Here is a 14,618-nt window from a genome sequence, read left to right on the forward strand (position 1 = left end):
ATATTTACGCACAACTTTCACACACACTCGAATACAAATATTGTCTATTGGCAGCCTCTAACAATGGCACGCTTATTCTCTATTTCTCTTGAGTCCCCTAACGCTGAGACCAGAAGCAACACTTGGAGAAATACGTGTTGAATCCAGTCCAAACTCCGGCCATGTGTGGACGCCAACATTATGTTTTGGTGAAATCATAGAATGATCAAACACGTAGAATAATAATAAATAAAAGATTAGGTCCAAATAATAATAAATAGAATGATCTGACTAACAGGCAACCACTCAAATAAAAGATTAGGTCCAAATTCCAGGAGGAGTCATCTAGTTGAACCTTGGCTGCTTTGATCAAGTGAACAATGGGCTTAAATTACAATCTACAAATTCCTGCCTATTGTTTTTCATATTTGCTGTTTGGCACACGGTAATATAGAGCAAGCAGAATTTAGTTACGCCTTTCTATTGTCATAGCATTTGATTCATTTTCATTAGATTGATACTTAGAAAAACTAGTGCAATGAATTGGGCTGGTATATATTTACCTATCTTTACTCAAGAGAATCGCTGCACATGTACATTTCAACGACACAATGAAGGCCACCACATTCTAATGCATATATATTCTCAAATTCCTATGGGTGTATTTGTTGCACCGAACTGTCTCGAACTGGACTAGCTGCAGAGATTAAGCTGGACTGGTTTAGACTAGACTAAGCTGGATTAATTTAGTGAAGCGTTTGGTGCAGTATCAGATTAAAAAGCATGATTATGAAAGCTCATCCACAACAATGCAACCCATCAAAAATTTTCCCAAAAGAAATTAAATTCACACAAAAATAATCAATGTGGATTTTGCGAATAAGGATAGAAAATGTACCAACAAGAACAGATAATGCTAAAGTTGTATACCAGACCAAGCAAAAATATACACATTTATACAAACTCAACCAAATATATATATGCAAACCCAGTATGCCGAACGATGCAATTGATCATTTCATCTTAAATTAGAAAGAACCCACCATTTTAAACACCATCACACCAAACAAAACATTTTCAAAAATATGAAATTTCATATTATATTTACCAAAAAAAAAGTAAATCTGAGAAAAATTAGGGAGGAGATCTGATGCATACAATTGTTGCGTCTCTTGAAGGTGCGTCTTTTTATCAAATTTTGGTGCCTAGATGGCCTCGACGGCCAACATCATCTGAATGTCAGCCTCCTTTTGAGACAGCCGAGTTGGTGATGCAGCAATGGTCGCCATCATTGAGACTTCGACAGAGAAAGAGGGAGATAACCTTCAGAAGAGGAGTGGGTGGCGCCAACAGCAATTTCAGCCTTGGATCAAGCAGACCCATCGGTGGGTGGTAATCGAATTTTGGAATTTAGGTGGTGGGTGGGGCTATCAATGCAAAGATAGAGCAAGGGAGAGAGGAAGATTCGTGCGGGGAAGGATTGTGAGGATTTGACAGCAAGGTCATGGAGCAGGAAGAGGACACAATGCGAGCAGATGAAGCAGACGACGCGAAGAGCGAAGGTCTTAGTAGTACGCCTCATTTTGGGGGGTCTAGCTAAGACCCTCTAGCAAGCTCTCTAGTCGGGATGAATCCCACCTAATCCCACTAAAATTAGTCCTTGTGATCAACAAACACAATATTGCACTAACTTTTAGTCCAGTCCAATCTAGTCCCACTTAGTGAGGGCAAACAAACGCCCTCAATAAGTACACTTCTAAAATTGGTACAGGCAACTCCCGTCATCGCTCCTCGCCGTGGGATCGTAGTTCGCAGCAGATGGATCAGTGCAACCTTCAGGGACAGGCAGGTTAACCTGTTGTGCTGCTTTGCCTGCATCCAAACAATTATCAAAACCTTTAATAAATTTGCCTTCTCAAATTGTTGTTTCCTTTTACAATCCTAAAGCCAGATGCAACCCTATCATCAAGGCCTTTAGGAGCAAGGATCTAACCGTAGAAACTTCCACTCTTTATGGCATCGTCATTGGCATCCCCAAGAGCTGCCTCTTTCAAGTACTTGTCGGACAATTGGACTCTCTTCACATTGTCCTGCTCTTGCACCAGCAGGTTTCCATACTCAAGCAGCTTCTCAAGAGTCATCTTCGGTTGATCAAAAGTCGGGGGTGCCTCTTTCGAGTTCACTAGCCTCTTCCCGATGGCTTCTACCCCAACACTTGCAATCCATTTCCTCACTTCATCGTCATAAACTCTGGCCCTGATGGCACCAAAGAAATCTGCACACAAGCACAATTTGATTTTTATAATCTCTTATTTTTCGTTCATTAGCTATGTAATGTATCATGATGTCCCAAATTCATGTTAAGGCACAAGACTTACCAATGGACTGACCAGGGAAGGTGTCAACGAGCTTGACAATGTCACCTCTGGGAACCTTGTCAGTGCGAAAAATTCCCATGCACACACCAATGCAGTCTTCACGAGTAGGGGCCCAGTAGAACTTCTCCATACGCCCATCGCGGATGAGAGGTGCGTACAATGTGGAGAAGTCATTACCGGTGACTATGATGGGAACGCGAGGATTCTCCTGCTTGTTATACATACCTGGGAGTTGGACATTGGTTGGGTTGTCAGCAATGTTCATAAGGGTAGCATTCACCATTTGATTGTTGACAGTGTATTGAGTAGTTCCACCCAGTCTTCCAGCTCCTGCATCTAAATCGTTGATGAAGAGGCAGCACATTTTGCCCTTGCTGATGATGTCTGCTGCCTCGCGGTACCTTTGCCTGATCAGTTTTGCTGGCTCCCCAGCATTTCCACTTTCCAATTCTCCAGCACTCATCATAATAGGGCTGATCATTCATTTTAATTACAAGATGTTTTAGTAGTGAGCATTTAAATTAAAGAGAAATTATGTTACACACTATTTTCTCATTTTGCGCACATTGTTTATTTTTATCTTTCGATTCTATTTTTAGTTATTCAATCGAAAAACCATAAATAAACACAGGTACGTGGAAGGAGAAAAGAGGTGTGCAGAAATCACTTTCTTTTTTATTAGCCTTCTAAGACCCCAATTCTAAAAGCAAGAAGAAATAAAATATGAACTCACTTGATTCCCATCTTGGCAAAGACAAGCTCACATTGGAATGACTTTCCTTGACCTTTGCCTCCCCAGACACCCAAAATAAGAGGAACCTGTACCAATAATTTTCATATATCCCAATCAATTAGCTAATATCTATAAACTAACCACCAAAATTGGAACTAAAATTGATCAAAAGTTTGACAAACCTTAATGTTGGGCAGGTTCAGAAAGTTCTTAGTAATGTGAACAACAAGTTTGTCCATAAAAGCTGGAGCAATGTAGAAGCCATCCATCATGTTGTCCAATCTGAAACAAAATTGAAAATTGAGTTTTTAACATACTTGGATTTTTACTTAGTTACGCTTACGATCTGATTTTTGGGTTTGCACCTGAATAAAATTGTTTAAATGCAACATCATAATAATATTTAGTCATAACGTTATTACTTTGCATTTCAATAAAGCGTGGCCCCGTTACGTAAAACATAGAAGTGCTACTTACTGGCGAAGACCAGTACTGATGTAATCGTAGGAGCTCATGACGGCGTAGTGGGTCCCACTGCCCATAGGAGCTTGGAAAAGCGTGTCCACCATGCCCTTTCCTCTGGTGATGTCCTGCTGGTCATCTGAAGTGTCAAAGGCAAGCCCTCCCCACCTGTCTTTGGGGGTCTGCTTCGACTCATCGTATTCTGCAGCAACCATGAAATTCCCAGGTGAACGTATCTTTGGGTGGCTGATGATCTTGGAGCTCACCTTCTTCAAGCTGCTACTGCCTAAGAAAGCAGAGCCATTGAAGTTCAACTGCAACACCAAGAACACTTTTTTTCTCAGCATCCAAACAGAATTTAAGTGAAATTACAGAGTTCCATGTTTTTAGAAAAAGTCAAGCAAACCCAGAAAGGAAAAGTTACTATTACAGTCTAAAACCATTAATTCAAACACCATAACAATCAAAGACACTGCACGGCAACTTACATTCATTTTTTCTTTAACTGCAAATCACAATTTGATATGTATACAATAACATTGCTCTAAAATTTGGAAAACTAAAAATGTTTATGCACGCATGTCAAATTTATATATATATGTAAGAGAATTGGTTGCAAGGAGCAAAGTATTTTCGTAATCTGAAATACTGTTTTCAGTGATATTCATAAAGGAATTGACTTTGTTGTACAGAGATGAGATCAGAAAATTAAAAGAAAGATTTTTTCTACCAAATGAAAACAATGAGAAAGAAAAGTTGGGTTTGTTAGAAAAAGGGTGGGAAATTCATAGTTACCGGTGCTCTGTTAACGGCGGCGATGGTTGCTGCTGAGATTGAAGCAGCCATTGATTTTCAGAGGTGAAAAAACTCAAAGAAAAGAGCTGATCAAATGGAGAATTTGAAGGAAGAAGACGAGGTCCTTAAACTGAAACTGTTTGGGAAATTTGTATCTTGGGAAAGAGGGAAGGCAGGGGAGAAGAATTTATAGGAGTGAAAGACAGGTATTGGATTGCGGGGAGGATGGGAACTGGTTTACGAATTCCCAACGGCCACGCAAGTTAGGATTGGCGGTATTACGTGGCTCGTGGTATCCTGCTGAGGTGGACGGTGGTTTTGGAATTGTGGGTGGTTATGGGCTACATGGGTCGGCTACAAAAATAGAAACAAAATGGAGGCTTCTGGGCTTATTTAAATGAAGACAAAATGGAGGATTCTGGGGAACTCGGTTGGTTTGAGGTTAGGGTTTAAGCTTCTTTGATCTCCACAAAATTTAGTTACTACTTGCATAAGCATGATTGATGTCTCTCTTGCTCACATTTTTTCGAAGTTACACATAACTTCAGGTGCATGGCTAGCCTTACTCCCATTTTATGGAGAGGCTGCTCCCAAGTCTCGAACCCGAGACCTACCGCTCATGAGCGAAGGCACTTGTCATCCCACCAAGTGCGACCGCTCTAACTACTTTAATTAGTTAGAATGTCTCAACTGCTGTTTTACTCAAATTTTATGATAGTTGATATTAGGCAAGAATTCTTAGACAATTTTCAATTAGAAAATTACATTCCAAGGTAAAATTACATTCAAAGGTTTTTTGGAAAAAAGACATCGGAAGGTAAGACCTAGTAACTATTTTTGCTAAAATGAGTATTTTTTCTTTTTGTAATAGAGTATGTGACACAATTCACATGACTTATCACTACAGTTATTAAGTTTATCTCCCCAAATTTCACATCTTGTGTGTGTTTTACTAAATCTACATTTAGATGCCATTTTCCATTGAACATGGCCTTGCGTAATTTTTTTATTTTATTTTTGAATGTTTGATTTGTGATTGCATATGTGCAAGATATCTTTAGAGCCCACAACTTTCTTTACTTTGTACACCGATCATCAGCCACAAAAACGAAAAAAATCTTTAGCCACAAACAGCAGCACAAACCATTGTGCAAACTGTATACAAATCGAGAAACTTCCAATGCGAAAGGCAAGTTAATATGTAGAAGCTTATCATGGTTTATACGGGATCGCCAATCTTTTGGTCACATTTTGTTGGATTGGACTTGTCACAACCAAGCCCAATACATCTCATTTTCATCATCCTAACTTTAATTGGGGATAACATTGCTGCACACTTCTCGAAGTGAAATGCATGGGCTCGGCGTTCATGGAGTGACACTATTTTGGCCCTTCTTAAGTAGTTTATAAATAAAGATATTTCAAGGTGGATTTACCACGAATAGTTACTGAAATTGATCAACATAATTAAGATGGTCCATGATATTAAAAATCAATCAATGTAGTCTTTGAAAATAAATATCTCGAATTAATATGGTTATTCCGTCACAATTCTATCCAAAATTCTTTTATATACTAACGTGGCACATAATATGCCCCACAAGATTTACGGGTTTTTATCACAAATAGTCCTTGAATTGACCCACATCATCAAGATGGTCCATGAAATTGAAAATTGACCAATGTAGTCCTTGAAAAATAGGTGTCGCAAATCAATACGATCATTCTATCACAATTCTGTCAAATTTTGGTTATGTGCTGATGTAGGTTAATAATCAATTAAAAAGTTGTCCAAAATACCTTTTTGCACAATGGGATTATCTCAAGGCAGAGCTCGCCATTCTCCGCGTCACCGAGATCACCGGAGGAGCTCCCAACAAGCTTTCCAAGATTAAGTTGTAAGGATGTTGATCGCCTAAATGTTAATGGTGATGTCACAAAAGTTGTTGCCAATCCAAGGCGTCACCAAATGTGGCCTTGGTCTTGGTCAAATTCTGTGAAAGGTGTCGAAGTGTGTAAAGATGGGGGTGGTCTTGAGGTTTTTTATTTTTTATTTTTTATTTTTTTATTTCCAGAGAAGAGATAGCTAAGGCTACCATAGATGGAGATAGAAGAGTGTGGGTTGGAATCGAAGGTTATTGCGGGACAAGGTTTTTGAGTTGACAACTTTTTTGACATATTTCTAATTTATTTTTAATTTAATTAAACTTGTAGGACCCATTTATGTGTGACATTTGTACATAACAAAATTTTTGACAGAATTGTAATGGAATGACTACCTTGATTTGACACACCTATTTCTAGGACTACTGCTATCGATTTAAATTTTAGGGAGCATCTTGCTGGTGTGGGTCAATTTCAAGGATCATTTGTGATAAAAAAAAAAAGACTTATGGGGCCCACTTATGTGCCACATCAACGCATAACACAATTTTTTGATAGAAGAACCACATTAATTTGTGACACCTATTTTTCAGGACTATATTGGTCGATTTTCAATTGCAGAGACCATCTTAACAATGTGGGTCAATTTCAAAGACGATTTATTACAAAACCCCTTCAACGTATGAAGATTCCCCCCCCCCCCCCAAGCCTACCCTATAATTCCACCTCAATTTGTAGCTTTTGTTATGTTTTAGTCAAGTACTTGTAGCTGTAGGTAGGTTTTCAAAAGCATTTAGGTATGTAAGTATGGTGGTTTTGTAACATCCCACATCAACCAACAAAGAGGTGGTGATGTGCCTTATATGTACATGCCCACCTCCATATAGCACGAGGCCTTCTAGGAACTCACTAGCTTCGAGTTCCATTGGAACTCCGAAGTTAAGAGAGTTGGGCAAGAGCGGTCCTAGGATGAGTGACCCCCTGGGAAGTTCTCATCCCGAGTTCCCAAAAAAAAATCTGTGAGGGAATGGTAAGCCCAAAACGGACAATATTGTATTACAACGGAGCCGGGACTGGAATGTGACAGGTTTGGCACAATGAGGGACCAATTGGTGAAGCCTAGAATTTCTTAGGTCAAAAATAAAAATAGTTTTTCATTTTCTTTTACAAACAATATTTTACATTATAGGGTAGGGGAATCAGGCAAAACTATAAGCCTCTCATAATATTACAGCATTGAACTTGTCATCTACGAAAATTGAATTTAAGACTACTTACAAGTAAAGAGGACTACATCTAACCGTAATACTAGTTGCAAAAGAAATGAAGTTTATCAAGGATACATAGTCCCTATATCTGCAGGTACTGATGTGTCTTGTTCATAGTTTATCTTAAACTTCTTATGTTATGTAATACAAATTACATAGTAAATCTAAATATGAAACAAATAATACACTACTACATCATTTGGTATCTTAAAAGTTTGGTGTAATAATAGTACTACGGAGACACCAATATGTGAAGAAAGCAAATCTAAAATGAACTATTCATGCCCAATTTTATTTTTTTTCCTTTCCACCTGTTACGGAGGTGTCACACTCTCAAAGCGATTGCAGCTTCTAATTTGGACTTGTACAACTCTGTCAGCTCCTTCTGTGCCATTGATGATCTCGCAACATTGTCTACGTGGCGCCTGCCCATTCAATCATTCCCCAAAATATGTTAAGCTAGCACTAATCAACTTAATTGTATCCACACAAACAATTTCAGCACATATTATGGCACAAATGGTGCTCAGAATTTAGACAGAAAATCCTGCAGAAGATTGAGGTGCATGATATTTTCCCTATATGGTCAATGCATTTAGATTATGGGCCAATGCCTCTAAAGTTTAATGCATGTCAATTTTGTCACGTTTTTGTCACCAATAAAATTGTGCCAACAAATAGTCCATGTTCTTATAACTTTATGACCCACTTTGGAAAGAAGAAATCAACTATCAAAATCAGAGTAGGGGGGGGGGGGGCTGTTCTTTGATTAGAGATAATTGCAGAATGTGAGTAGTCAGTTTATTGAAAGAATGAATATTTTGGATGCGATCCCTAATTCTTAATATTCTTTGATAAAAACCTTAATAGTATTCAAAGTTTGATCAAAGTCCATTGACTTTGTACACCTCATTATATTACTATTAATATTTATAGTTTTATAGTTCTGACATTAATTGTTTGATATTTTATGAGATTTATAATCCTATAAATTTAAAATCCCTCATTATAATGCTATTAGAAACGGTTACAATAAAAAAATTCAAACATTTTAATTGAATAAATGGATAAAAACTATGTAAGAAGAAGAAATAATAAATGGCAAAAGAATGTATCCATAGTGTTAAAAAAATTGGTACATTTTACAAAAAAAATTGGTACGTTTCACATATAACAAATTGGTACATTAATAAAGAAGAATGGGTACATTATAAATAAATTAGGGTACAGATAAAAGATTAAAAAATTATGAGTACAAATGATTTTTTAAAATATAGGCGCTAAAAGAAATTAATACATGGGTACAAAATAAAACTAAAAAATACTACAAATTAAAAAGAAATGTTGCAAATTAAAAGTGGGTACAAACTAAAAATATAAATATATGATACAAAGTTTAGGCATAAAACATAAATATACCATATGTAATTTTTCTATCATTGATTAAATATACAATGTCATGTGATGGTATACACATAGGTACAAATACAAATAAAACTTTAAAAAATATGGGCGCAAAAAGAAACTAATATATGGGTACAAATTAAAAATGAAAAGAAAATTGGTACAAATTAAAAAATATTTGCAAATTAAAAATAGGTACAAACTAAAAATAAAAATATATGATAAAAATTTTAGCCATAAATATAAATATACTAATTGTAACATTTTTAACACTAAAGGAATATATTTTAAAAATAAAAATATTTTATTATTCAAATAATTAATGATGTTATTAATACCTAAAGACCTTGATCAAAAATTGAAAATGAATAGGATTTTAATTAATTGAATAATCAAAAGAAGAATGTAAATCTAATTTCTTCCTAAAAAAATATAGTTGATTGACTAACTCCTCACATCCTGCATCATTTGCCACGTAACTATAAAATGTGCCACCTATATTTCAATACCTTTTCCAAGAGAATTTTCCTAATGAAGGAGAAATTTTTCCTCACCTTATTCCACAAGTCTGGGTTGAATTTGGGAGCCGAGACATTGAAAACCTCAACTTTCAAAGCATGAGTGTAGTCACTTCGAATGCAATCATTTTCCCCGTACCTCTTGTAAGTAGTCAGGGTCTCACCCCCACCAACGTTTTCAACCCCATCTAACATATACACAACCGATCTCTCACACGGGTCCGAACTGACGGGTTGGGTATTAAACGTGAACAAGCGCGCGTCCCAATTCTTCCACGTCCAAAACGTCTGCAACGCCGTTTCCAGCTTCTTAGCCGTCACCAAAAACGGATACAACTGCACCGTGTAGCCCCAAGACACCGAAACAGACCAATTACGCCTCAAGTCGTAACAAAAACTATGTTGTACGGTCCGGCCCGGATCCACTTTGTACCCGCTAACCAACTTCTTGACCGAGTCAATCTGGTTCAGGTTTGGAAATATCGACTCCACAGAGTCAAAATGGTGGAGTGACACCAACGGGGTCACAGGGTGCGCCGATAGCAAACCATACGGGTTGCCCCATATATCAAGTTGGTGAAAGCCGAGCTCTTTTGTTAGCGGCACTCCAATCTCGCTCAAGCAACCCTGGATCTTTTGATCCCCGCCGTAGAGTTTATCATACCGATCAATGCAGCCGTCCAAAATTTTAACAAGCTCAGCAGCCAATGGGTAACTAATGGCAAACCCGCCACCGCCGTAAGCCACAGTGTATGAGAAGATCTCATCTTGCTCCACACTCTCCGAGTTCCCGCCAATATAGTACATTTGATTGTGATCGTATTTTGCTAACACTGAAAGTAAGTTATCGGGGAAATAGACCGTATCATCGTCCCCCATAACAAACCACCTCACATTTTCTAAACCTAGCTCGAAGCTCTCTTTCACGATTCTCGCCAACCGAACCGCCGACCGTGAACCATACGGGCACGAGTACTTGAACCGTGACGTGTCCCCGGACACTTTGTACTGTGGAAGGGTCTCCACCCACGTCATGAATGGGGTTGGTATCTGGTCCATCCAAACGAACCCGCGAGTGACGTTAGGCTTCCACCACAATTCGGTGTAGTGTCGGCGTTCGTTCCACGTCTTCACGGAGCCTCCGATGCCAAACAGAACGTGTGAAATGTTTGTCTTTTCGTGACCGTCGGCGGAGATGCAGTTTTGATTGAGGTTGGTGACTACGTTGGTGTGTGGAGGGAAATTATGGGAGCGGTTTGAGACGGCGAAATAGAGGATGATAGAGATGGAAGCCACGGAGCAAAGAGCTAGGGTTATTTTCATGGCAAGGGATAAGACATCAATGGCTCTGATTAGGAATTTCCAGAAATTTAAGGGGTGGTCGTGAAGGGTTTTTGATCTTGCACAAGACATTTTTAATGAGAAAATAATTTTCCGAGAAAATAATTTTCCAGGAAAATGGAAATTATAAGGAACTCAATCTATCCCAAGGGATTTGTTGAAGATTTGAAATTTATGTGAAGGTTTGGGAAGGGAGGGAACAAGCAGATGCAGGCGGGTGCAAAACGTCACCTTTCTTAATTGACGTATTGGAGAAATTTTTAGTTGTGACGGGAACACGAATGGTACACCACGTGTTGTTATGTAAGTGGTGGAAAATTTTATTTTTTAAATTATTAATTTTTTAACATACATATCCCACTATTTATATAACGACACGTGATTTACTAATGTAAGTGGTGGAAAATTTTATTTTTTAAATTATTAATTTTTTAACATATATATCCCACTATTTATATAACGACACGTGATTTACTATCTTGTATGACGATCATACTGAAAAATCTTTAAGGTTTTGGCCGGTGCGTGCTTTTAATTTAGTCACTCTTGACTCTTTTGTTCTTCCTTTTCTTTATTGTTAATTGTTGACTCTTTTGTTAGTTTGGTAAGCTATTAATTGGCCGGTACGTGCTTTTAATTTAGTCACTCTTGACTCTTTTGGTCTTCCTTTTCTTTATTGTTAATTGTTGACTCTTTTGTTAGTTTGGTAAGCTATTAATTAATCTAGGAAAATTAAATCTCGAAGAGGATTTGGATTTTAGCGCTCTATATCTAAGGTCATCTCGCTTTGAATTTTAGCCCATCTAAATCTAAGTAAGAGACATAAATTTTATTTGAATTCATATTTTGTATCTCAACACTCAGTTTATTTTTTATATTTACATTGTATTTAATTTATCTATCATTATCTCTTTACACCCAACGTTATTTCCGAAATCACCCTTACTTATCAAAACTCAACTCAATCAAACTTTTTTTTACACCCAACTCAATCTACTTAAAAATAAAAATAAAACTCTAACCAGTCCATCATCTCCATAGAGCAAAGCCCATTCTCTCTCTCTTTAAAAAATCTTTCCATCTCCCATGGTTGTCATTCTGCACCCTCATCTACTCCTCCGTAGTCATCCAAACCTCTTCCTCTTCCTTTTCTTCGTCATTTGACATCTCTAAATTTCTAGAGAACTAATTAACTTAATAATTGGTATGTGTTCAATCAATTGGTTCAATTTTTACCTATTGATTCCTTTTTCTTTTCAATTAAATGAGCTTTTGGTTAGAGTGTTTAATGAGTTTGGTATGATTCAATTAAATGAGAATCTTCTAGACTCTATATTCATATTTGTGGTAGAAAAATGGGTACGTCCATGATAGCTTTTGGTAGATCAATGAATATTTTTAATCGTGGATTTTTTTTTTGTCAAAACCATGGATATTTATTAGATACAAAAGTTGCAGACAACAATTCACATTACATTGAACGGGGGCTAAAAAGTATATCGCCTTTGCACGTTTGAAAGGCGAACTCATAGATAAGCAGTTTTTATTGTGGAGCAAAACTTTGGGAATTGATCTAAATTAGATGTGTAATTGAGTTTATGCATTTTAATGATTAAACTGATAAATATTTCAACCACATATGGATTTAATATCGTAGTATCTTTTAGCCTCTATATGCCACAAAAGTTGCGGACAAAAATTCACAATACATAGAATTGTGGTTAAAAAGTTAGGTAAGCAATTTTTATTGTTCACCAAAACTTCGGGTATTGATCTATTTTTTTTTTCTTTCCCAATTCGGGAATTGATCTAACTTGAATGTACAATTGAGCTTATGCATTTTAATGATTAAATTCATAAATATCTCGACTGCATATGAATTTAATATCGTAGTGTCTTTTAGCCTCTATATTGGTATTTGTGGCAAAAAAAATGGGTACCTGCATGAGAAAATTTTGTAGATTGATGAATATTTTCAATCTGAATATTTATTAGATACCAGAAATTATAAGTCTATTCGCGAAAGTCTAAGTCAATGCCACGTACAATATTTGTTAAGATATATTTAGGGAACTGTTATTAGCACTCCAAAAACCTCATTCTACACTTTGCACAAGTGTATTTTTCTTTATAATTATAGAAAGATTGGAGTGCCAAATTAGATTTTTGAAGTGCTACTAACAATTTTCTATATTTATAGACATTTTATTTTAGTTTGGAAGTCAACTTCCTTTTTCTTTTTTTTTCTTTCTTTATCAAGTTGGGAGTATCATTGACTATGACTTTGTGCAACTAGTTGTTGATTCGTTTTGAATAATCAACATTATTTCTTACAATGTCTTGGGCGTATAAATAACAGAGAGAAAAAGGTCATGATACAAGCTAAATAAGAGTAGTTCTAATTAGTAAACAATTTGTGCATGATGTTTGCTTATAACCAAGTGGCATAAAGGGAAAAATGTGTATGCTTCATGCATGACTTGGAATAGTATTGGTCAAGTCACACAAGCTAATCAACTTGTTGGCAAGTGGCCCTTTACCATAGTGGTGAAAAAGTATTGTGCTCTTGCATGACGGTGTGGGTTCGAATTCTGTCAGTGATAATCTAACATCTAACTTACTAGTGCTATCGTTCGACTCAAAGAAAAAAAAAATTGAAACGTATGTAGTGGATAAACACAATCTCAAAATTTAATTAAACTCACATAACAATGATAAATACAGGCATTATCACAACTTAGAGGTGGTGAGCAATCCCATTAAAATAGAACTTAATATATACATATTAAAAACAAAAACAAATTGATGCAAAATCTCCCGACGACTAATACTATTCCAAGTCATGCATGAAACATACACATTTGTCTCTTCATGCCACTTGGTTATAAGCAAACATCATGCATTTACTAATACTATTCCAAGTCCTGCATGAAACCTACACATTTGTCCTTTCATGCCACTTGGTTATAAGCCAACATCATGCACAAGTTGTTTACTAATTAGTATTACTACTATTAGCTTGTATCATGACCGTTTTCTTAATGTTATTCATACGCCTTCCTTTTTTTTTCCTTTCTTTATCAAGTTGGGAGTATCACTAATTGTGACCATGTGTAACTAGTTGTTGATTTGTTTTGAATAATCAATATTATTTCTTACAATGTCTTGGGCATATGAATAATAGAAAGAAAACAATCATGATACAAGCTGAATAAGAGTATTACTAATTAGTAAACAATTTGTGCATGATGTTTGCTTATAACCAAATGGCATGAAGGGACAAATGTGTATGTTTCATGCATGACTTGGAATAGTATTAATAAAGTCACACAGGCCAAACAACTTGTTGGCAAGTGGCTCTTTACTACAGTGGTGAAAAAGTGTTGTACTCTTGCATGACGGTGTGGGTTCAAATTTTGTCAGTGACTAATCTAACATCACTTATGCTATTGCTCGACTCAAAAAAAAAAAAAAATCAAAATGTATGTAGTGGATAAACACAATCTCAAATTTTAATTAAACTCACATAACAACGATAAATAAAGGCATTATCACAACTTACGGGTGGTGAGCAATTCCATTAAAATAGAACTTAATATATACATATTAAAAACAAAAACAAATTGATGCAAAATCTCCCGACGACTAATACTATTCCAAGTCATGCATGAAACATGCACATTTGTCCCTTCATGCCACTTGGTTATAAGAAAACGTCATGCATTTACTAATACTATTCCAAGTCATGCATGAAACCTACACATTTGTCCCTACATGCTACTTGGTTATAAGCAAACATCATGCACAAGTTGTTTACTAATTAGTATTACTATTATTAGCTTGTATCATGACCGTT

General features: G+C 36.4%; 2 protein-coding genes across 3 annotated transcripts; both read right to left on the bottom strand.

The window, feature by feature from the left end:
• Nucleotides 1-225: 225 nt before the first annotated feature.
• LOC126618534 (ribulose bisphosphate carboxylase/oxygenase activase 1, chloroplastic-like) lies at nucleotides 226-4,602 on the bottom strand. Of its 2 annotated transcripts, XM_050286633.1 has the most exons (8): nucleotides 4,348-4,602; nucleotides 3,568-3,866; nucleotides 3,273-3,372; nucleotides 3,091-3,176; nucleotides 2,358-2,830; nucleotides 1,973-2,254; nucleotides 1,713-1,851; nucleotides 226-623 (listed from the first exon to the last, which is right to left on the bottom strand). In XM_050286633.1, the coding sequence occupies exons 1-7, from the start codon at nucleotides 4,396-4,398 to the stop codon at nucleotides 1,736-1,738; spliced, it is 1,407 nt and encodes a 468-aa protein (XP_050142590.1). In that variant the 5' UTR covers nucleotides 4,399-4,602; the 3' UTR covers nucleotides 226-623; nucleotides 1,713-1,735. The 2 variants fall into 2 exon arrangements, with proteins under 2 accessions (XP_050142590.1, XP_050142589.1); XM_050286632.1 differs by lacking the exon at nucleotides 226-623 and having other exon boundaries at nucleotides 875-1,851.
• Nucleotides 4,603-7,522: 2,920 nt separating this feature from the next.
• Nucleotides 7,523-10,977, bottom strand: LOC126618537 (uncharacterized). The gene is made up of 2 exons (XM_050286637.1): nucleotides 9,458-10,977; nucleotides 7,523-7,924 (listed from the first exon to the last, which is right to left on the bottom strand). The coding sequence occupies exons 1-2, from the start codon at nucleotides 10,832-10,834 to the stop codon at nucleotides 7,814-7,816; spliced, it is 1,488 nt and encodes a 495-aa protein (XP_050142594.1). The 5' UTR covers nucleotides 10,835-10,977; the 3' UTR covers nucleotides 7,523-7,813.
• Between the last annotated feature and the right edge of the window lie 3,641 nt (nucleotides 10,978-14,618).

The sequence above is a fragment of the Malus sylvestris genome, chromosome 4, assembly GCF_916048215.2.
Source record: "Malus sylvestris chromosome 4, drMalSylv7.2, whole genome shotgun sequence".
Lineage (NCBI taxonomy): Eukaryota > Viridiplantae > Streptophyta > Magnoliopsida > Rosales > Rosaceae > Malus > Malus sylvestris.

Bases quoted from the DNA above. Each gene is read 5' to 3' on its own strand.
- LOC126618534 (XM_050286633.1), bottom strand. From the start codon at position 4,398: ATGGCTGCTTCAATCTCAGCAGCAACCATCGCCGCCGTTAACAGAGCA. The intron at 3,867-4,347 runs GTAACTATGAAT...TTGGTGTTGCAG, and splicing joins CCGCCGTTAACAGAGCACCG to TTGAACTTCAATGGCTCTGC. The intron at 3,373-3,567 runs GTAAGTAGCACT...ATTTTGTTTCAG, and splicing joins ATCAGTACTGGTCTTCGCCA to ATTGGACAACATGATGGATG.
- LOC126618537 (XM_050286637.1), bottom strand. From the start codon at position 10,834: ATGTCTTGTGCAAGATCAAAAACCCTTCACGACCACCCCTTAAATTTC. The intron at 7,925-9,457 runs GTGAGGAAAAAT...TTGAATGGGCAG, and splicing joins ACCCAGACTTGTGGAATAAG to GCGCCACGTAGACAATGTTG.